Here is a 21,809-nt window from a genome sequence, read left to right as displayed (position 1 = left end):
GGCTCACACGCGGCCGTCAGGACGGGTTTAGCTCGGCACTGCGGCCCCTCACTCCCCGGCATCCCGCCCGTGCTGCCGCACCACCGTTGCCTCACCAGTGTGGAGTGATGGCCTCCAGAGATGCTCCCAGGGAAGATGCCTGGGAAGCAGGACATGGGGCAGCGCTGCCACAACCCTGATTTTTGGGACTTCTACCTCCCTGCTCGGCCTTGCGCCAGGGCTGAGCCATCAAACCCAGGGAGCTCAGCCCCGCAGCGATGGTTTGGGGCACCCTGGGGTTCAGTGCCGCGGAGCAAGGGCAGGGAAGGGGGCACAGCAGGGGGTCGCTGGAGCTGAGGCCGTACCGGGAGCTCCCTGTCCCCTTCCCTGGGCAGCCTGGGGCCAGCTGGAGCCCCGCAACCGGTCCTGCCTGGGGCCTTGCCCGAGGGGGTTACTCACCCCGCTTGGTATAAAATTGCGGTAATTAAACCTCATTTACAGTGCTCGAGTACGAAGTAGGAGAGTAAACAGTGGTGGCTGTTTGCATTTATTCATCTGCAAACCATGCAATTAGGATTGCGGAGCCAGGAAGAAGAGCACAATTGTTTCCCCCCCAGCCCCACGCGCTCCTGGTCCCGGGCCAGCCAGGCAGGCACCAGCTGGGAACCACCTCCCAAAATAAAGTTATTCCCCCCATGGCATCGGGTCAGATGTAAAACCAGGCTGAGCGACGCTTCGCAGAGCTCTCAAAGCGGAGGCTGCGGGGACCCCAGGGCAGGGGATGCACTCGCCGCTCTCGGCTGCCCCTGCCAAGGGGGACGGTTCAGCGGCGCAGAGGCGTTGGGGCCCGCAGCACCCAAAAGGCTTCCCAGAGTCTCCTTCCGGCCTCTCACTGCAACAGGGTGGTTGGGATCACCCTCGCCCTCCCTTTCTCAGGTTTTGCTGCCCAAGTCTCTTCCTTGACCCAACTGCTTCCAAACCTCCTCAGCCAGCAGCCAAAGCTCTTCCGGGGGAGCCCCCGACGGCTCCCCCCGTGCCGCCCCTCGCTCCCGACACCCGAGGGAGGTGGCAGCAGCCAGGGCCCAGGAGCTGTCCCCCACTGCACGGGGCTTTGCTTCGCTCCCCGTGGAGCCACCAGCCATGCTGGGGAACACGCTGAGCCACCGGGCAGCCTGTGCATACCACACACCAACAGAGAGCACAGAAAATTAATAAATAAATAAATAAATAAATAAAATAGCTTGACAGCTGTCCTGTGAATGAGGGTGTGCAGGAGCTCGTTTATACGGAGCCACGGGGGCAGCCCCCCACCGCCAGATCTGCCCAGCTCCCCCCGCGCCGGCGCCTTCGGCCAGCGGGACCCTGTCCAGCCCCGACACACCGCAGGGATGCACGCGGGGACAGGGCAAGTGCCAAAAGCGTAGCGGGAGGAAAGAAAGAGACAAGAGTCAGAGCTACTCACAGAGGCAAAATTTAATGGCAAGTCATCTTCCCTCCTTTATTACGCCTCGGTTAGCCAAACAAAAAAAAAAAAAAAATTCTGCAGGTAAAAAAAGTTTTAATGGTCACACAGCACTTTATACAGATATCGTAAGCAACCAAGCATCCACATCTGCACGGGAACGACACACCTCTAAGCATGGCCTCAATAGTCAGGTCTTTTTTTTTTTTTCTTAATTAAATACTGTACAGAATCAAGGCTACAAACTGATTTTGTATGCTTCCTCCCCAACCCCAGCACTTCAAACAGTTGCAGGCTGCTCTCATTTGTACATCACGCAGTCGTGTAGCCAGTTTTAAGGCTAACAATATGCATCATGCTTTGGCTTTTTTTGTGTGTTTTTAACTTTTTTTTTTTTTAAGGTTTTAGCCTTTTAAATTTTGTTACCCTTAAATATTACATACATACACAAAAAATTACATAGCTGCAGTGTGCTCACCACCAGCCTCACCACCCAGGAGCTTCACATTATCAAAAGCTTTAGAAAATCTGTAAACCTCTGTGCGCTCGGGTCGGGACAGCCAGCCACGGCGAGCGAGCGATGCCGGGGCAGCGGCAGCCGGGCAGCAGCATCCCCTTCCAGAAGGCCAACACACACCTCCACAGTGGGAAGCCCAGGAACCTGTGCAAAAGCTCTTGATCACGATCTGAGGAAAGAGAGAGGCTCCTCGGGCGAAGGAGAGGGCTCGCCGGGCGTCCGAGCGGCTCACGCCAGAGCCTGAGAGCAAAGGGTGGGCAAAGCAGGGGACGCCAGGGCTCCGCCGCCTCTCCATCCCCAGCCGCGGCCCAGCCCTAAAGGGATTTTCCTCCCTCCCTCCCTGGCCGGAGGGGCTGAGGACAGCCCAGCGCGGCACAGGGGACAGCGGAAGTCTGCGCAGATCACCAGCCACGATCTCGCCTGGTGAGTAAGAGGTTTGATCATCTGCGGAGCAAGCGGCTCTCCCTGCCCTGAAGGAACAGGCTCAGCCCCTGCCCCAGCCTTCCCAGTGGGAGCCGCCCAGCCCCTCGCGCTGGGGTCTCACCCGTTTGGCGCCGGCTGCGGGGAACACGCGCAGCTCGCGCTGCCCTGCCCGGGCCTCGAAGCATCCCCGCACCTGGATGGTGACACGAGACGGGCTTTGCACAGCCAGCCCCCCGCTCCGGACATCATGGGGCAGCTGGAATCGCAGGTGCGGGGCGCCAGGCAGGGGGACTGGGGCCGGGGCGCAGACCCTGGTGCTCCAAGGAGCAGGAAGCACCGGGCAAACGGGCAGAGATGCGCCTGCTGCTCTGTTTCAAAAGGGGTGGGGTGGCCTGGGCGGTGGGGAGGGAGCGCAGCCATCTCGAGTGAGAGCAAAGGAGAGTTTCTGCCTCCACGCACGCTTCCGGCACAGCCAGACCCAGCCCAACTCCTCCCCGGGAGGCCCGGCACCGCTGGAAGGAGCGACAGACTCTCCCTGCCAGACCAGGCCCCACACGGGTGCCAAGCGGGGGCTTCCCAATGCCTGGCCAAACGCAGCGGTGCCGGGTGCCACCTCAGCTCCAGAAGGGAAAGTAAGTGCGTGCACACACGGAAAAAGGGGCTTTGGGAAGGTGCCTTCACCAGGGGACTGGCAAGCCACTGCCTCGAAGTGCTGAGGGTCACCAGCCGGGACAAACGGCTCTCACTGCTGGAACAGGCGCTGGTCTCGCCGCCGTTTCCCGGAGCGGCATGGCAGCGCTGCGGCTGAGATGAGGGACAGCACGAGCTGTGCCCACAACGCTGCTGGCCACGGCGGACCCGAGCCACCACGGGAAACGGCTGGCAAGGGGAGGAAGTGATAACAGTCCGCAGCAGTGTCCGGTGCGCTCCAGTAACGGCACGGGAACGGTCACAAACTGCCACTGCCACAACAGGGCCTCGTCAGGACACCGCAGCCCCCTTCCCCTGGGTGACCCTGGCTCAGACGGCTCCGGAATACCCATCTACAGCAGCGACGGAGAAGCAGCAGCCGCACCAGGTTTGCCATCCAGACCAGCTGCTAGATCTACAAAAGGCCCCGGGCTCGCTCGCTGCCCAGGCGAAGACGTGATCCAGGGGCAGGTGTAGTGCTGTGTGCCAGCCAGGACGGCTGGGAAGGAAAGACACGGATACCTACGCAAGGAACAAGGGCAGAACCCTGAATCTCGCACGGTTCTAGAAGACAGGCATGCATGGTGAGGAAAGGGAAGTTTGCCTTACTCTGGAGAAAGAGACGTGGAGATGGCTGGAATTGCTGCCAGCAGCCCGACCAGAAGCTGCAGAACCGGCTGGAAACCTCGCAGCACTACCGAGGCAGCACACGTGCCGGCGCAGAGCTCGGGTTCTGCCTGCCAAGCCCTGACGGGAAGAACCTCGTAGCTCCTGGTGAACAACTAAGACTAGAGCAACTCCGTGTGGTGGGGACAACCTCAACGCAAACACAACCCAATGTCTAAGTACGTACAAGCTGGGGTAGGCTTCCGAAAACCCACGGTAACGCAGAGAAAAGTGAAAGCCTGGGAGGGCGTCGCCCTTCGCCTCCAGACACTACAGCAACCACTCCTCCCGGCGTGACCCCCCTAGAACAAACCGCTGGGCGTAGCGCTAGGTGGGAAGAGTCCTTGTGTGGAAAGGTGCCCCAAGATGAAGGTGCAGAGGGAACGTGGCTGCAAGACTGCTTCTGTGCAGGTCTCAAATCCTACCGTCGCAGGGTCAAACTCGCAAGAGGAGCGCGTACACGGGACAGGGGGAAAGAAGAAGGGCTGGGGGCAAAGAGCTATTCATGCTTAGACAACCTTTCCTTGGAGGAGCAAATCAGGCCTAGCACCTTCTTGGGAACAAACCAAGCTGAGGAAGAAAAACTGGAAGGAGAAGCCAGTTCCCTGGTAACAGCGCTTGCCAATTTCCTTTCTGCTGCTCTCCCTTCTCCCCTGCACCTGCCTGGCCCTGCCCCGATGGCTTACTTGTCCTCGGTCCACTCTGGGATGTTGGCCCCTGCTAAGGCAGCCCGGTACTGCTGCAAGACACCGCGGATGCTCTTAATGAACCCCTTGGACAACGGGAAGAGGGGGAACCCAATGTCAGGGTAACCGCTCTTCTCCGGAAGGAAACTCCTGTAGCTCTTTCTCCTTTTCTTTGGTTTCACACTGGGCTGCGAGGCAGAGTCCTGGGCAGCCTTCCCCTCGTCCGTTCGGTCTCTGGCCAGGTCTGCCCCCCTGGCTTGGCCCGTGCTCTCCAAGTCTGAGTACTGTTGGAGATCACTGGCGGTGGGCGTCGAGGTTGTGAACTCCGAGTCATCCAGCTCCTCCTTCCCGTCGAGTGCTGAGTCGGAAAGCTCGGCGGCCGCCCCCTGCTCCGAGCTGCTGCCGTACCCCCCCAGGGATGCCGCGTTGTCTCCTGGGCTCTCGGCCGCAGTGCTGCAGGCAGAGAGGAGGGAGGCAGAATCCGCTCCGTTGGCCTGTTCGTGGCTCCGCTCCACCAGCTCGTTGGTCTCCAGCCAGGACTCGATGCGGGACACCAGGCGCCAGCCGTTGCAGCGAAAATGCTCACGGATTTCGTGCTCGAAGACTTCCACCGGCCGGCGCAGCAGCTGCATCATGGACTGCACCACGCGGATCAGCGTCATCTCGTTGTAGCAGCGGCTGTTCTCGTAGCCCTCCTGGAGGCCCCGGTCGCTGTCGAAGCCCGCCTCGTTGTAGTAGGGCTCGTTCACCAGGATGAGACCTGCCAAGAGAAGGGAAGAGCAAGGGGTTACAGGAGGAGCTTCACTGAATTGCCACCCCAGGCAGACACGGCCGGCCCCCGATTCCTGCCCAGGTGGTTGAGGTTCAAGGAGACGCGTCACCAAGGCATCACAGCAGCTCCCCCGCAGCCGCGCCGACACAGGCAGCACAGGGCAGGGCTGGCAGGAGAACGCCCCGCAGGGAAGCTGTGCTTTGCTTTCAACCAGGAACCTGCAAGGTGCAATGGGGAGCACTCGTGTGAATGAGTGGGCGTGCAGCCTTCTGCTGGGGCGGCGCGGATCCCAGACGCTCCAAGAGCGACATTCCCGATCCCTGGCTGGCAAAAGCAGTCTTCCACTGGTGCGACGCAGAGGGTACGCAACAGCAGAGCCAGGCAAAAGGGCTGAAGGGCAGAGGTTTCGCAGCTCCTTTCCCTTCCCTCCCAGCAAAAAAAATAACGCAAACACAGCCAACCCTTTTTTTTTTTTCCTTACTTTTTTTTTTTTTCCTCTTAATCAGAACAAAGGCCAACCTTCAGGAATGGGCTCTGAGCTGGCCAGGTCCTACCCTGTCCAGCACAGTCCCACCAGACAGTGCAGCTCCGAGGCCGGGAACGCTGTGACCATCGGCCATACCAAGCTTCCTCCCGCCTGCCTCTGCTCTAACGCCATGACACGCGTGTGGCAACGGCAGCAGCGCTGGGAGCCCGCCGCAGACTGCGTTAGAGCTGGAGCAGGAGGGATGCCGAATCTCTCAGAGCCCAGGCAGCAGCAGGGGGAAGAGGGGTTTTTCACTGGCACCAGTGGCTCCAGTAAAACATTTAGTATCCCATTTTCTAAATTTGGATCCTGAGCTTTCCAAATGAGGAAAGGCTTTTCTCACGGTGTCACTCCTCCACGGCAGGATCCAGGTGGGCTCTGAGACCCCAGAGCAGCAGAAGTCTTCTGCTGACACGGCCGGAGCCCTCGCTCTGTGCTGAAGGCTTCTCCAGCCACGCGCCTGGGCTCCCTGCTCAGAAAGCTGGCTGTGAGGAAGAGACTTGGTTTAGTCTGTCTGCTCCCCAGCTGGACACGGCAAGGCAAAGCCCTGGGGCAGGAAGCCCCGGGCCGGTCTGGACACACCCCTGATCATTGTCTGCTTTGGAAGGAGCACAAACACCACGGCGGTGCGCAGAAACGTACTCGCTGTAGGACGGGCGGGTGACTCAGTGCGGATAAAAAAACCAGCCCTGCGAATGAAGCCCAGTTTAGCAACTCCAGCTAACTTTGGGAGCTGGCTGAGGACACTGGTCCACCTTTGTCAGCCCAGAATAACAAACAAAACAGCTCTGTGCTTTGCTGCTGCGGGGAGAAGAAGGGCAGGCATTGTGTCAGTGGCCTGGGACACAGCCAAAAGCCAGGACACGAGAAAAGCCTGCACCTGCTCCGACCGCTGAACCGGAGATAAGGACGCTGCGTCGTCCAGCAAGGTGAGGGCAAGAGGCACGCTAACCCAGCCGAGGGCGCAGATCCCACACATCGCCCCTCCCTCCGCCTCCCCCCGTCCCGCAGCCTCTGCGGGAGCCCTTACCTTGGATGGAGATGAGTACTTGCAGGAGGCTGGATTTACTGGTCCACCTTTCTGTCCCCTGAAACACACACACAAACGTGTTAGAGGGCTGAAGTGCCACCCGTTTGCTCTGGGATAACCGTTAAACGAAGCCAGGCCCCAGCTTCTCCGCATTCCTGTCAGTAAGGTCCCGTGGCTCCCAGCAGGAACCAGGAACTGACTCGCCGGGCACGCGATGTGCTGGTGTCCTGCTGTACCAACCCCCCTCTCCATGACTTTTTGCCAGCACCGCACCCCATCAGGCCTGCTCCGCCTGGAACGCTGTGACCCTGCACATCAGACCCCAGTTCCAACTCCTCCCCAGCTGCCCGTCGATCTACCTGCCCAAAACACAGCACTGCCTTGGCTGTTTGTTCCACATTTCCTGTTGGACTTCATGCCACACTACACGATTTGTCTGCAGCGGGGATACAGGGATACAAACCATGGGAGAACATCCCACACTGGTGTTGGCATCTCCGCTCTGTCCAACCGAGACCCAGCTCAGCCGGTCTGACCACAGGCTTCTCACCGAAGACGGACAGACAAGAGCCAAACAGTCCCAGAAGTGGCCAGACTACACCAGTTCCCTGCTCCAGACATCTAAACCAGAGCCCAAAGCCAGAGCTATCCCCGGCTCACGCACCACCCCAGACCAGAAGCCACCCAGGACTTGTCCTGGTAGGAAGCGGCTTGTTCCAAAAGCAGCCTGGCGCAACCACGGCCGTGCGGATGGAAGCGTTACCTTGCCTATCCAGGTTCCCAGGAGGCTGACACACACTTTGCCGTTGTCGTACAGGTTGGGGTTCAGCCTCCCGCTGCACTGGGAGAGGTAGCGGAAGAGAGGCGGGACAGCGGGGTAGATGTTTGGGAGCTGGATATCGAAGAGAAAGAGGCCATCTTCATAGGGCGTGCGCGTGGGGCCTTTTATAAGTGCTGAGAAGAGATCCTGCGGAGAGAGGGAATGTAAGCCAGGCACTGCGGCACGTCCTCTTGCCTTGGCAGGGCTGTGTTCACACAGAGGGACGGGGGGATGCGATCACCTCAGCCCTGGTGAGAGTCAGCTCAAGCAAAACACCTCAGGGCAACCTCGCCCTCGAAAGCGCACTGCCTCTACGGGCTGCCGGCAGCCCGAGCCTCCAGATCTGAAGCAGGGCTTCAGAGGAATGCCAGCAGTGCCCAGCCTGCTCACCAGTTACACCAGCCCCTCGCTGGCCGCCTGCTTGTCTCTGCCGCTCGCTGGGACTGGCAGCCCAGCGGGCAAAGCGCCCGAAACAGGAGCTCCCAGTGTTTGTCACTCTGACCCGGGGAACGCGAAAGCTGCTGTTTACGGTAATTACAGCCGTCTTTCACATGCTGCACACATTCCTGCAGCTCTAATGCACAGATTAAGGCTAAGCAGGGAATTCCAGAGCAAGCACTGTGGATGCTGAGCTCCGCACTAACACACCGGCATCTGGGAGCAGACACTTGCCATTCGATCCTCAAAGGTTTTAACCATGATGCCATCAGGCAGGGAGGTGGCCAGGAGAGCCATCTCCTTCCGCACGGTGCTAAAGAACTTCTTTGCTTCCGGAGGCTGGAACTCCATTTTCTTGAAGGCATGGGTATCTGTGGGGCAGGGAGGAGAAGGGGATTAAAGCCTGCCTTTGGGAACGCCACAGGTTCCTTGCAAAGGCAGACCTAGCCGTACGTTAAACCTGTAATTTGGAAGAGAAGAGGTGACCTACTTTGGTGCTGAGCCAGGAGGCAGCCTGGAGATGATCTGATTTTTCCCAGGCTGTACAGCAGCCACAACCTGCGTCTCCTGTTCTCGTGGTCCCACACAACGCTGTCCCTGTGCCCCACAAGGAGCCCTGTCCCACAACCAGGACAACGATGCGTCACCGCACAAAGTGATGACCCTTTTGCTGCACAACTCAAGCACAGCTCCCCATCTTTATCTACAGACACCTGCAGGTTCAGAACAGCCTGGCCACCCTTCCTTCTCAGGTCTGGCTCGCCAAGCACCTTGGGCTCCACTGTCACCAGCACTCCACACAGCCAGATGCTCTTTTTTATTTTTGGCTGATTAACATTGGCGCAAATTGGAACAAGGACGCTCACCCACCAAGGACGCTCAGCACAAGAACGCCAGCTGTTCCTGCTCTGCTTCTCAACCAGTGCATCCTGCAAAAAAGCCTGAACAAACCCCGTGGCTTTCAAGAGAGGGTCTGCAAAGGAGAGCGGCTGATCGACACAGCCCTCCAAAGTTAGTAACTAACGTGGCCAAAGAGGAGCCCACTTCTGTGGCTTGAGAAGTTCGGGTAGCGCCTAGAGACGCCATCCAAAAGCCAGGTTTAAGTCCCAGATAGACTGTGCTACAGAAGTTGTATTAATTTCTCCTCCCCAGTTAATGAGCTGTGAAAGAGTAGGAAAAAGAGAGGATACCCAAGCCAAGAGGCCTAGAAGCAAAGACTTTGGAGGAAGAAACTGCAGGACAGCAGTGAAGGACAGAGTATCCTGCATGAGCCCGACCCCACACACTCACCTGGAGCGTACTCCAGCACGGAGAAGACTTCTCCCTTGGCACTGGTGAAGGTGACTCCAGGCTTGCCCCCGCTCTGCTGGCAGAGCACCGGTGTCTCGCTGGGCCACTCCGACCTCACCGGTGTCTGTGCCTCTGCTTTTTCCTCTTTCTTCTCCGTCTCTACCATGGCTTCCATCTTTTCCTCCTCTGCAATAGCCACATTATCCAAGGTCTTCTTTAGGTTTTCCTGCAGCTTTTTAATATCGTCCAAGAACTTCTTCTCCCGAGTGGGTTTTTCCAGCTCCACAGTTGGAGAGGTAGGAGAGCCAGTCAGCAGCTGCTCCACAGTCATATTTTTCAGGCTTTCCAAGATCTTGATGGCCTCCTTTAGCTCCCGGAAGCTCTTTGGGGCTCCGTCCTTGCCAGCTTTCTCTGCAGCAAGATCTGCAACTGCCATAGCCACAGCTCCCTGGACTTGTTCCTCTACTTTTTTCACCTCCTCTGCTGCTGGCTCCTCAGGCTCCAACTCCTCAATTTTTGGGTGGTCGTCTTCCATGAGGCCATTGTCTGTCTCCCAGCTGTCGCTTTCATCCTCCCACTCAGAGGACGCCCCACTGGTGCTGCCGTCGACAGAATCGTAGTCTGACTCCTCAATTTCTGATTCAATATTGTATAAGTGCTAAAGGAGAGCAAGTTACAAGAGATTCAGGCTGAAGCACAGGGTTTTAGTCGTTTTAAAATGCAAGTCAGTTCTCGTGAAAAGGGAGTTCCACCTAGGACTGGTTGGGCTGCTTCAACCCCTTCCGTCTATGCAGGGTGGACTGTGTTTGATCCAAATAACGTGCTCATCAATGACTGACACAGATTACGAATTAGCACAGCCCCCATCCTTTGGCTTTCCAAACAGGGCACTGGGGGAAATCCTGGGCAAGTTCTAGGTGGGCTGCAGCCATGCCAGCGTCTGGGATCCGGCCAAGGAGAGCGACGCAGGCACCAAACAGCCACCTGGCTGCCCCAGGGTTTCTGGAGGCAGAGCTAGCTCAGAAGGTACTGGGTATCACGTGCAGAGTTGGTATTTCTGGTTCTGCTTCTGCACCAGCAACTGTGCTGGCACAGAGCCCTGCTTTGGCTGCCTCCACACTCCGTCCTTCCACAGAGACAATGCTGGAACCAGGAAAACATTCCCACACCAGCTTTCTTCTCCTGTGGCACACAACGCTGCTTTAGCTGTTGTATGTCACTACTGCTTAAAATTCAGCTGGAACAATGAAGTCCAGCCCAAGCTGCTGGATAAGCTCTTACATAAAACCTTCTCTCCCCCTCACTACTGGAGGCTGAGCCCACCGCACCCTGTCTAGCCTCACCTGCTCTAACCACGCTTTCCCACACGGCACGTCTCCCGCGAGGTTTTCCTGCAGAGGCTTACAGGCATGCTCCACTACGAGCTCCAGCACAGAAGCGAGGGAGCAAGAACAGCTTTGTAAGGCTGTGTTAGGAGTTTCAAGATGGAGCATTTTGTCCACAAGCTACTGACACTCAAATGGCAGCCCAAGAGTCCTGTTAATCTTGCAGGATAAGACCCCGGAGGCTGCCGTGCACGGACACTCGGTTATCCTGTCAAAGCCTTGCACGGAACCAGCTCTGTTCAGCCAGTCCTGTGCCACCCAGAGACAGCCAGCAAAGGTTAGCTGGGTTCAACACAAGCGACTGCAGGCAGGAAAAGCCATCAAAACACACTGCCCTCAAAGCTAATTCAAATCTGAGCCGGAAAGTTAATTAGCCAGTTATGCCATCTTTATTTTTAGAGCTGAGAAAAAGCACCCAGACAGCTCGGTCTCTGGGCACGGGGACAGGCATTGATAAATCACGGCTCTACCAACTGATAATTTGCACTCCTGATGCTCCCCCACCTCCCACAATTATGCAGACGGGCAGAATCGAAGGGACTGGCGTGACACAGCAGGAGCTGCCGCAGAGCCCCAGCGCGGCAGAGAGAACAGCCCTTTGTGGAGCACGCATCAGGCCTCCGATTGTGCCTGCGACCCAAGCACATGTGACAACAGGGGGAAGGGAGACAGCGGCTGGCTTTGTAACGCTCCAGCCCGCTGCCATAGCACGGGCATTGACTATTCTACTGTAATTAATGCAGAGCTGCTTGGTTTAAAATGAAATCTTGAGCAAGCGCTTTCTGCTCGCAAAGGCAGCTCCTCAGCGGAGGCAGCGGTGTTCTCCGCCAGTGACGGAGATGGGACCCTACAGAAGCAGGGCTTCTCTGATCGTTAGGCTGTCTGCATTCATTTGAGGCAGCAAGGAGAGACATGGGAGGAAACTGTACACGGAGTAGTGAATGAGATTGAGACAGAAACCTCAGAACTATGCAGAAGGCAAATCTACAGGGTTAAGAGGATTAGTGCGGCTAGATCTAGATTTTTGAGTTTGCACTCAACTCCTTTCCCTCCCCGTCCGGGGAAGAGATTTGGGTCTGATCCCCAGGTTAGCTAAGGTCACAGCCTGTGGCTCTAGTCCAGCTTCTGGGGAGCTCGTTTAGCCGAAGTTAACGCTACGGTGCCACTTCATAAGCTGTACAGAACAAGCAACGACTTAGCTGAGCTACGCAATGAACCCGGGCTGGAGTTAGAGCTGATGACCCCCGAGCTCAGCAACCCCCTTGGCAAAGCAGCAGTGCCGGGGGCCAGGAGCAGGGCTGTGGTCAGAGCTGCGAACACGCAGCGCAGTGTGACAGGAGCAGTCTGCCCATACCTGCCCGCTCTCTATATTCAAGAGCAGCAATGACCAACCAGTTGCCCAGTCCTCCTGACAAAGGAAGGATTTTCTTGTGCTATGGGAATTGGGAAGCCACCCTAGCATATGGGAAGGCAGCAACAAATAGAGCAGGATTCCCTTACCAGGGAATCGCTCTGCACCCAGGATTTAAAACCAGGATTTGTCTCTCAGCTAAGAACTACGTGGATATCGCAAGCTGGAACAGGACCTCACCTGAGGCAGGATGATAGTCTTGGAGTTATCAGCCCACACCACTTCCACTTTGCTGCTGACATCCACACGAGCCACCTGTCCAACCGAAGGCTGTGGGAACAAGAGCAGTTTGTCAGCCCCTTTTCTTTCCTGGGCATTTCAGTGCAGAGCCTGGAAGGTTTGAGAAATAGATACTCCCCAGGTTGGAGACCCACCTACAGCAATCCCTGCAGCCTGCCCCAGAAGTGGCAGGAGTCCTGGGGTCCCAATCCTACAGATAGGGTTTCCATGAGAAATCCCACAACACTGCCACGGACATGCGGAAATCTCCCCCTCAAAAGGAGGGGAGGACCAGAAGGGCTGCTCTGGCAGCAGACGCTGACTTCTGATGAGGAGCAGGGCCATCGCAGGGCTGTGGCCTTTCCACAGGCAGCAGGGCTGGGGCTGTGCCAGCCAGGGACAGGACCTTCCCCTGGACTGGGCTGCCCTCTCGTGGGGTGCCTGCAGCCGGCCCCCGCGCTCCCACACCCGGCAACAGGGGCTCGCAGCAGCTTCAGCCAGCCGAGCACAGGAAAGAAGGGACAAGCCACAGCTGGCACAGGGCTGCATGTTGCACTGGAAGAGGGTTATTTAGGTCAGCTGAGCAGGCTCAGATGTGTTTCATGCTGCTGAAACTAGAACTGCAGCAAGAGCCACACTACACCTTTTAACCCTTTCTTTGGACAGCAATCTCAAAAGCTGGAGGTCTTCCCTGCACAGCGAGGAACCCTGCCTCCTAGCAAAGAGTGCATCGTCTACAAGATAAATTGTTCCTTCTTCCTCCCCAGGAGATCAATCAACTCATCAAAGTTAACAGGTACATGATATACATAATGCAAATGAAAACCAGAATCTCAGTCTTCTCCTGCCAAGTGAAACCAGTTTCATGACAAATCCACCTTCACTCTTGCTCAGGTGCCCACAGAATATCCTCGTATTAGAAGTTACTCTGAAATCCTAAGCAAGAGCTTTATTAAAAACCCTCAGGCATATCTTTGATTCTTGTCTCAACTTTGTTCTTGCTCTGTGACAGACTGTCACCAAGGTCAAAGGATTTCAAGGTTACATCTCCACCAGATTTAGATTTCATATTTTCCTCACGACAGCAGGGGACACTGTTACAAAACCAGCAAGGCAGGGAGTGCCCAGGATGGCCAGGCATCCTGTTGACTCTTTCAAGTGTCTCTGCTAATACCTGGTGATAATGCGGTCACACAACTGTGCCCAGAACCCACCTCATCTTCCTTAGCCGCGGCGCCATCCGAGTTGCCAATGCGAATCACAATGTCAGTAGTGCGGAAGCGGAAGTCTGGGTGATCGGCAATGTCGTACACACTCACATCCTCCTCCTCCCCGATCAGCTGCATCAGAGACAGAACGCGAACGTGTCAGCCCCGGGATGCTGCACTGCCCTTCAAAGCACACCTTTGACACCTGGAAGCACTTTGTGCTGTATTTTGTCAATTTTCTGTTGCTCCAGCAGCCTGCAAGGAGCTGCTGATGTCTCTTCTTGCCACCTCACCCTGTAGCATGTCAGTCGAGGCACAACAAGGAAAGGAAGCAGATATTCTGTCTCATCTGCTCACCCTCACCTTTATTGCAGGTTCCCCATCACTACCATCATGAGACATGCAAGAACAATGTTTTATTCCCTTCTGAACACCCAGATTTCTCAAAGCAGTTCACCGGGGCCCAAAGGGTTAGAGCTTATTTTTGAAACAATCCAAGGCAACACGAATTTGAAACAAAAAATTGTCTGACAAAAATTTGTCAGTTAATGTGAAACAACTTTCCTTTGATTTCTCCTGGAGGAAGAGAGTTAGGAGCCCACAGATAATGAGAAATGGGTAGAGTGGAGCACAACCCCAGGCCAGACTGATGTTCTGCTTCCGGATGTGAAGAGCCCCGCTCAGTCAGGACAGCGTGCTCTCCCACCCTAAGGCAGAAAGCAGCACACCAGATCTGTGTGGTTCGAGCACCCCTCTCATCTCCAACTGGACTGCAGCCCACCAAGACTCTGCAAAACACAGTGTTCCTACAGGCCCCCAGGAAAAGGTATCAGGCTGATACAGGCAATAGTGCCTGGCAGAGGCACGCAGGACAACATGCAATAGACTGATTCTCTTCCCATGAACTAGCAAAGACATGGGAAGGAAAAATTCTTTCAGTGAATTCAAGAAATCAACTGTCTGACAACTTCAGCAAAAACCTTCATCCATACCAGAGCCTGACGCTGACTACGGGACATAAACCCTCTGCCTGGTCTTTGCTGCTTTGCAGGCATCTACAAACACGAAGTGACACCACCTCTAGCTGAGCCTCCCAGGCCCAAAAGCACACTGCTGTTCCTGTCCTCAAGGACAAACTCCACTGCAGAGCTGACTCCCAGGCTTATCTGTGTTTATCTGCAAGGCTTGCAGTGTTTTGTGGCTGCTTTCTCTTAGCTGGTTCCAACAGGCACTGTGTCCTGCACTTACCTCCACATCATCTCCGCTGGATTTCAGCTTGAACCACTTCACCACGCAGGTACGACCAATGTGGTCACCAGACTGCACGACTCCGTACAACCCTGGGTCCTGGGAGCTCTGGGCTTTTGGTCGCAATGGTAGGGAAGAAAATAGAGAAGTTAAGTGGAGGAGGAGTACAGACTCTGTGCAGCAGCTGATGCTGTCAGCTCCCAAGCTCTCACAGCTGAAACCTTCCATTTGTGAATGGCATGAGGAAAATGTGTTTTGAATGTGTTCTTCCTACACACTCAAAATTCTACTCAGCTAATTGCATTTCAACAGGGCATGGAGTGATGATAAGGTAAGATTATGTTGCATTGGACTGGGTGAACACATTCACCTTGGGACCACTTTTGAGCTCTGTCACCACGAGAAAACAGGCTGTCACCTTAACGCTCTGCTCTCCAAACCAGCTCCACACTGAGACCGCTGAGTTTCTGGAGGGGATGGCCAAGGGCTCCCTGAGAGCAGCCCTGGCTGCCAAGCTCCTCACCTAGGAACGCAGCACCCACAACAGTTCCGCTCCTCTGGAAGAATGCACCGGACGAAGGTGGAAGGCATGAAGGATGTAGGCATACACATGCACATGCATGCCTCGGGGATCCAACAGCACCGACGCTGGGCCCGGACCACTCTCCAGCGCCCCGGTATCCAGACACCCTTCAGATTTATCTGGCTGACAAGGCCTAGCCCCAGCACCCTTAGCAGGGGGACACAGAGAACTGCGGGCATCTCAGACTACTCAGAGGGTGTGCCTGACAGACACAGAAATGCAGGCTCCCAGGGGCCAAACGAGAACGGTAGAGCTGGAGCTGCTGGGTAACTTCAGTTTCCACAGACTACGTCTAACCCACAATACCAGCCAGACTATTACTGATCAGAACGGACATGCGGAACAGCATCTTTTTTTTTTTTCTAAGCCAGATTTCTGCCTTCCCAACCTGACAATATCTTCTGCTCCCCACTGCTGAGGGTCTGCCCCTGCTAGAACAGCAGAGAAGCTGAGAGCCAGGTGGCGTGCCATCAGTATTTCAGATCCAAAAGCTATAAGTCTCCTTGAATCTGTACTGTGGCCCTCACTAGCATCACCATTGGTTTGGTGAACACAAGGGATGCAAGATGCCGCCTCTGGATCCCAAAACATGGAGAGTCATGATAGACAAGCCATACAGAGGAACCAGTGTGAGGTCAGCTGTTAATTTCTCCCCTCATTCTGCAAAGGGTGCAGAGCTGTTCACACTTTCAAGGAGAAGGCGGGCTACCTCTACTCTACAGAAACACTGAGAATCCTGGCATTGCTCCTCGGCATTTACTGCTTCCACATCTTGCCTGTAGTCATAGCTCAACCTTGGTATTTAAATAACGGTTCTCTGCTGACATTCGTGTTAAGTCACCTGGATCACTGTCTGCCCCTTGTCAGGCTCTCGTGCCTACCTCAAGCGAGCACCAACAGCTACGTAAAAAGGGCTACAGTGTACAATAGGAGATCCAGATTGAATAATACTTCACAATGAAGAGCATGTTTGTTCCCTGAGGAGAGCATTGTTTTGACACCCAATACCTCTTTTGTCCACCACAAAATCCCCAGGGCAGAACTCGTTGTTGTCCAGATGATGGACCGGAATCAGCTCATTGGAGCGAATGTTTGTCTCCACAGTGCCATCCTGCCACATCACGTCAGCTGAAGTCATCGTGGTCACCACTTCCACAGCAACCCTGGGAACACAGAAAGGCAACGAGTCACCAGAGGGAACGTGCACGGGCACAACCAGAACGTGATGCTGTCAACATCGGGAATCAAGACGATCTCAGCAACACAAGGGGACACACGTGAGCTGGCTGGGAAATGAGTCAGGAAAGCCCATCCAGCCCCAGTGGAAGCAGCTACACAGCAGGCTTTGTTTGGACAGGTTCTCAGTCACGGCAGATGTCACACTGCTGCAAGTCTGTACTGCAGCAGGACTTACTGTCCAGGAGGCTGATGCTGAGCTCGCTTTATTCCCAGTGGAGCAAATTAACATGACTACCAGCACCCACTTCCCACCCCTAGTAGAGGCAAGACAGGAGCTTCAAGTACTTTGAAACTTAAGATCTTCTCCACCGGAGCACCTTCCAGCCCGGCAGCTGTGAGGAGCCTTTGGGGAGCATGGGACAGGAAAGGAAAGAAAGCAGCATCCCCTGCCCTTGCAGAACGGAAAAAAGAGGCCACACACTCAGTGTGGGTAAAGCAAAAGGATTTTGTTTAAAAGAGAAAAGTCTCCTTCCCAGCTGTTCAAACACACAGGTCTGCAGCTCAGAAATGAAACCCAAACACCCAACAATGGACCACATGCTGGTACTCTGCTGCGGAGCCTGACAGTTGCTGGAAGAGACCAGTTGCTTGGGGGCAGGAGGAAAAGAGCTGCAGCCCAGCTAGACAAACTCTTCTAGCGAGCCCTCCACCATTTCCATCCCTCTGACAGCACAGAACAAAACTGAACCCCATGCTGGTTTTAAATCTTGTCTTTATTTTGCTGGCCAGGCCTTCCAGACATAACACAAGTGCTGCATCTATGTTGGTTTCAAGTCAAACCATAAAAAGGGCACAATAGGCAAACACAACTGTTTTCCTCCAGCACTGTTTTTATGAATGTCAGAGAAATATTTTTAAGTAGAAATAATACTGAAGTTTCTAGTAGGGCCAGCACTCAGCAGAAATTATCAGAGAAGGACATCTGTAACAGTCCATGTGTGGTGGGTGACGTGCCAGGAGACGGCTCCTTGGGGAGCTGGGGGCGTGTGCAGCTAAGGATGGGCGAGTGGAAAGGCAGCCCACCCAAGGATGTGACACAGTCCTGTCTGCAGCGCGGTTTATGCTGCTTTGCAAACAAAAATCGTGACTTGGCATCAGGAAAAATCCCTGCATATCCTCACAAGAAAATAACCAGAGGTCTGCATGCTGCCTGGAGGGCTGCAGCAGGTCACCAAGGATGGCAAAGCCACATGCTGAGCTGGCCCCTGCAGCCAGAGATGCCCTGAGCTGGCACCTCAGACCTGGGGAGTACCTGCAGCAAGCCCGTCCACGCTGCACTTCTCAGCCACGCCTAGACAGTCAGTCTGGGAAGACCTCCTGTACTGAGCTGTGACCAGCTGCCACGTGTGCCCTTTAACGTATCAGCTGGGGTTTCACGTTCTGGGCTTGAAAACCTGTATTTCTTACTCCCTGTGACATGGTGGCCTCTGCGTTTCCCCGTACTGAGCTGCCAGATCCGGCACAGGAATCCCAGTGTTGCTCAGGGATTTCTCCCCTCTCTGTGGTGCAGAAACCTACCAGGTTAACCAGCTAAGCTCTGCTTAACAAAACCTCTGGTCAAGTAGAGGCACCCAGCATGGGCATGAGAAATGAAAAGCGAACCCAGAATCGGCTCCCAGGAATGTTATCGTGCGCTTCCATTTTCCTCTTTCACTGGAGTACAGCTCTGCTGAGGTTTGTCACCTTCAAATCCAATTTCTCCAAAACCCACAAGGACTAAAGGAACTGCCCTCCTTGCACACAGGCAAAGCTAAAATACCCAAACAAAATATGAATGAAGTTCATGGCACACAAACTACTGGATCCCTGGAATCCTGATAATGTCACTTTTCTGGGAGGATTCTCACGTATTACCTGCACCAGTTCACTTTTGATGAAAGATCTGTGTACAACTAAGCAGCCCAGGGAAGCCAGCGAGACAGGCTGGCCAGCTGTCAGACATCTTTGCAACCCCAGTAAACAGCTTACACATTCTCAAGTTAGGAAAAGGTAAAAGCTGAGATCCAGTTTATCTGGAAATGGGCAGATACCTGCAATGCTCCCTTCCCATAGCTACTGAAATCCGTTCCTCCGGGGCTCTCGAGTGCATTTTGCTCATTAAAAACCCAATAAAAGTATACTGCTGGCAAAAGCTGCAGATTTCTCTCCGAGCAGGGTAAGGATAACAGCGGCCACTGCAGCGCGAATCCCTGCCAGCAGAGACCTCAGCGCTGAGCTGGAGACAGCCCTGTCCAAGGAGCCATCCATTCCCGCCAGTGTGCTCTGGCTCTGCAGAAGCCGCCAAGGAGGTAACCAATTAGTGTCATGTTTGAGCTGTATGATCTTTATTCACCTGTCTCTTTCTCTGCGTACAAAGTCGAGTGCAGCACAGATATTCTGTCGGTGCCTCGAGGCACAGCTCAGATAAAATAGCATCAGTGTCACATCACGTGGCCCCAGTTTTATCAGAAGCTGGACTGAGACCAAGCTGGTTTCACACAGGCCACTGCACAGTCAGCACAAGATAATCGCTGTTGGTTACGACCATGGGCGTCCCAACATGAGGCACACTATCACCCTCCACTCAAGCTGAGGAGGTGGAATACATCTGAGGACTTTGATAAGTTTGGGGTTTGGAGATCCAACTCACCTGTCTCCTGGCTTAAACTCTCGTGAAATCTTTGTCTTCTTCTTCTTGTGCTTCCGCTTCAAGTTTTTGATGGAAAGAGGGATGCTCTTCTTGCGGCCAGTGCCGCTGCCGCTCTGGGATGAGGCAGTGGAGCTAGCAGAAGAGGTGACAGAGCTAGTGTCATCTGTGTCATCAGCTGCCTCGTCATCAGCATCTTGCTCCACGGACTGAAGCCGGTAGTCAGACGACCCCTCATCTTTCAGCAGAAAGGGAGGCTGCTGCTGCCGCGCTGCTGCTGCTCCCCCTTTCTCCTTCCCCGTTTCTTCAGGCTGCTCCTCCTTCCTCTCCCCAGGACTCGGCGCACTGTTGGAAGAGTCATCCAGCTCACACTTTGATCCAGGCTTAAGCTCTTCTGATTTCTGGTCCGCAGCTGCAGACTCTTTGTCAGGGGCTTCACTGGAAGCCTGGGACTCCGGGGAGCACGACATGATCTTCACTATCTGCTTCTTCAGCAGCCGCCTCACCTAGAGAGAGCAGAGCTGGGTCAGACAGCGAGCCTGCACGCTCAGCCAGCCGGGAACGGTTAGCGCTGTACACAGAGGAAAACCGCACCTCGTGGGCCTCTGCACACCTCATCTACAGCAGGGGATTCTGCACACCAGCACCTCATCCCTGCTCTACTCAGGAGCAAACACCAGCTGGTTCCCGAGCAGCTCCGGATGAGTCCAAGGAAAGGAAGTTTTGCTCTTTAAGGCTATTCTAAGCATATTCTGAACTTTCTGTGACGGAAGGTCACCAGAGGCTGCACAAGTTAATCCATGTAACAGACACAGCTGTAGAGCGAGGTCACCACCTACGCTGCTGACACCCCGTTCTAGGAACACCGCTGCTCTACAAGCCAGTATGCAGAAACCATAGCGTGACTCATCTGGCCTAGGAAGCAAAGGCTTCTTTCTTGTCTCACTGCAGCCAGGATTTAACTGAACGGTTCAGCTCCACAAGAAACCCGAGGTCATGCTAATGAAAACGACGTGTAAGAGTCCCGGCTGTCAGCACGCCAGCTCCGACACAGCTTGACCCCTGCAAGGTGACACCTCTGTGTCCAGTGTCCTGTTCATGTTCTCTGGTGGCATTAGCTGCGTGCTTCACCCAGTGCAGTCACAGACCGCTGTACAAGGTGACTTCGCTGCTGGCAACAACAAGCCATTACTCTTTACAGCCACCACTTTGGGAGTCACATTTCAGACCACATGACTACCAGGAAGATTTCTGCTTTAAAAGCCACAACGACCAGAAATGCCTAGAGAAGTCGATGCCTCCCTCAACCCCTCAGCTCACCTTTTTGGCAACTGATCCCTCACCCAGGACGCAGTTCCTCTCGGGGCATTCGCAGGTGATTTTTGCAGGTTCCACTTTGTCCGGGAACACATAGAGACACCTTTCCCCAAGCTGCCTCTGGGCATGGTCAAAGCACCCAAGACGCTTTACCCTGGCAGAAGAGGAGGACAGCCATGAGCACAAGCAGGAACAGAACCCAGCAGCCACCAGAGCCTTCACACGGCTGGCATGACCTCATGCCAATGGCACTTCTTCTGGGGTGGCAGAAGCTAACACCACACCAAATCTTTTCCAGGCACACAGTTCTAAAGGAGTGGGAATCTCAGCAGGGATTGGGTGGGGATACAAAGAATTTGGGTGGGACACCAGTCACTCCTCTCCCTCTAGCTCCCTCTCCCAGAAAGAGCTGCCAAGAGACATTTGAAGTTGTCATTGTTCTTCGGTGGCGATTTTTTTTTCTGTCATTCAAGAGCTCCTCTCCTCCAGCTTCCTTACGAGCTCCAGGCAGGAATGACGCTGCATTGTGCTGTTACTCATCTGACTTCTTTCGGTTTTGGCCAGCCCACTTCTGCAGCTGCAGCCTGCAGAGGGCACCAGATGCTCCCTCAGCACCAGCCTGGGTCCAGAGCAGGACACCTCAATCCCCTGTTGCACACACCAGTTAAAGATGCAGCCCTGCTCCAGATGGAAGTGCAAGGACAAGGGAAGAAGTGGGCTGTTGCCAGACACCGCTTTTTTCTATGCACCTGTCAGCTGGAGATTGGAGAGGACTGGAGGGGTGCTAGCCCCTGTGTTGGTAACTCAAGTGTCTGATAGACTAATCTGGAAGCTATTCTCCCACTTTTTTGAAGCTCTGAAATACACAGGGATACCACAAGGAGAAAACTGCACCGGAAGTGGCAGCGCTGTGTCTAATCGGTCGGTAGGCACGTCACCCACAGTCTGTGCAGGCCCTGGGCACTGGGAGTGAAAACGGGTTTTCACCTGGTCTCACCTGGACAGGTTCTCCTGGCTGATTATCGAGGGAGGAGGGCTCACACTGTCAGTACCTCCAGGACAGAAGCTTTTAGTGATCCAAGTAACCTTTAATTCTACCACCTGTACCTACAACGTAAAGAGAGAGAAGGCAATTTAGTTTGAGAGGCTTTCCTAGACCAGCACCCAGGATCTGAATGTTTACACACAGGAAAGCGGCAAACCCGCTTTCTTTCATCACTTAAGGTGACCAAGTGCAGTTTTACCATATCCGGGACCATGACAGTGCTCCCATA

At 54.8% G+C, this 21,809-nt stretch overlaps 1 protein-coding gene across 1 annotated transcript in view; it reads right to left on the bottom strand.

The window, feature by feature from the left end:
* Positions 1-2,499: 2,499 nt before the first annotated feature.
* UBE2O (ubiquitin conjugating enzyme E2 O) overlaps positions 2,500-21,809 on the bottom strand; it is a 63,877-nt gene continuing 44,567 nt past the window's right edge. Inside the window, exons 7-18 of the mRNA XM_086762599.1 lie at positions 21,533-21,642; positions 20,539-20,689; positions 19,222-19,724; positions 16,362-16,516; positions 14,771-14,883; positions 13,529-13,654; positions 12,276-12,365; positions 9,300-9,957; positions 8,244-8,380; positions 7,515-7,718; positions 6,752-6,809; positions 2,500-5,183 (exon numbers count right to left, since the gene is read on the bottom strand). Of these exons, the coding sequence (XP_086618725.1) occupies positions 4,420-5,183; positions 6,752-6,809; positions 7,515-7,718; positions 8,244-8,380; positions 9,300-9,957; positions 12,276-12,365; positions 13,529-13,654; positions 14,771-14,883; positions 16,362-16,516; positions 19,222-19,724; positions 20,539-20,689; positions 21,533-21,642 (3,069 nt within the window). The 3' untranslated portion in view covers positions 2,500-4,419. The remainder of the gene's footprint in view (positions 5,184-6,751; positions 6,810-7,514; positions 7,719-8,243; positions 8,381-9,299; positions 9,958-12,275; positions 12,366-13,528; positions 13,655-14,770; positions 14,884-16,361; positions 16,517-19,221; positions 19,725-20,538; positions 20,690-21,532; positions 21,643-21,809) is intronic.

Source organism: Chlamydotis macqueenii, chromosome 18, assembly GCF_036417535.1.
Source record: "Chlamydotis macqueenii isolate bChlMac1 chromosome 18, bChlMac1.mat, whole genome shotgun sequence".
Classification (NCBI taxonomy): domain Eukaryota; kingdom Metazoa; phylum Chordata; class Aves; order Otidiformes; family Otididae; genus Chlamydotis; species Chlamydotis macqueenii.
Note: the sequence above shows the minus strand (reverse complement) of the source record. Positions and strands in the feature narration are given on the sequence as shown.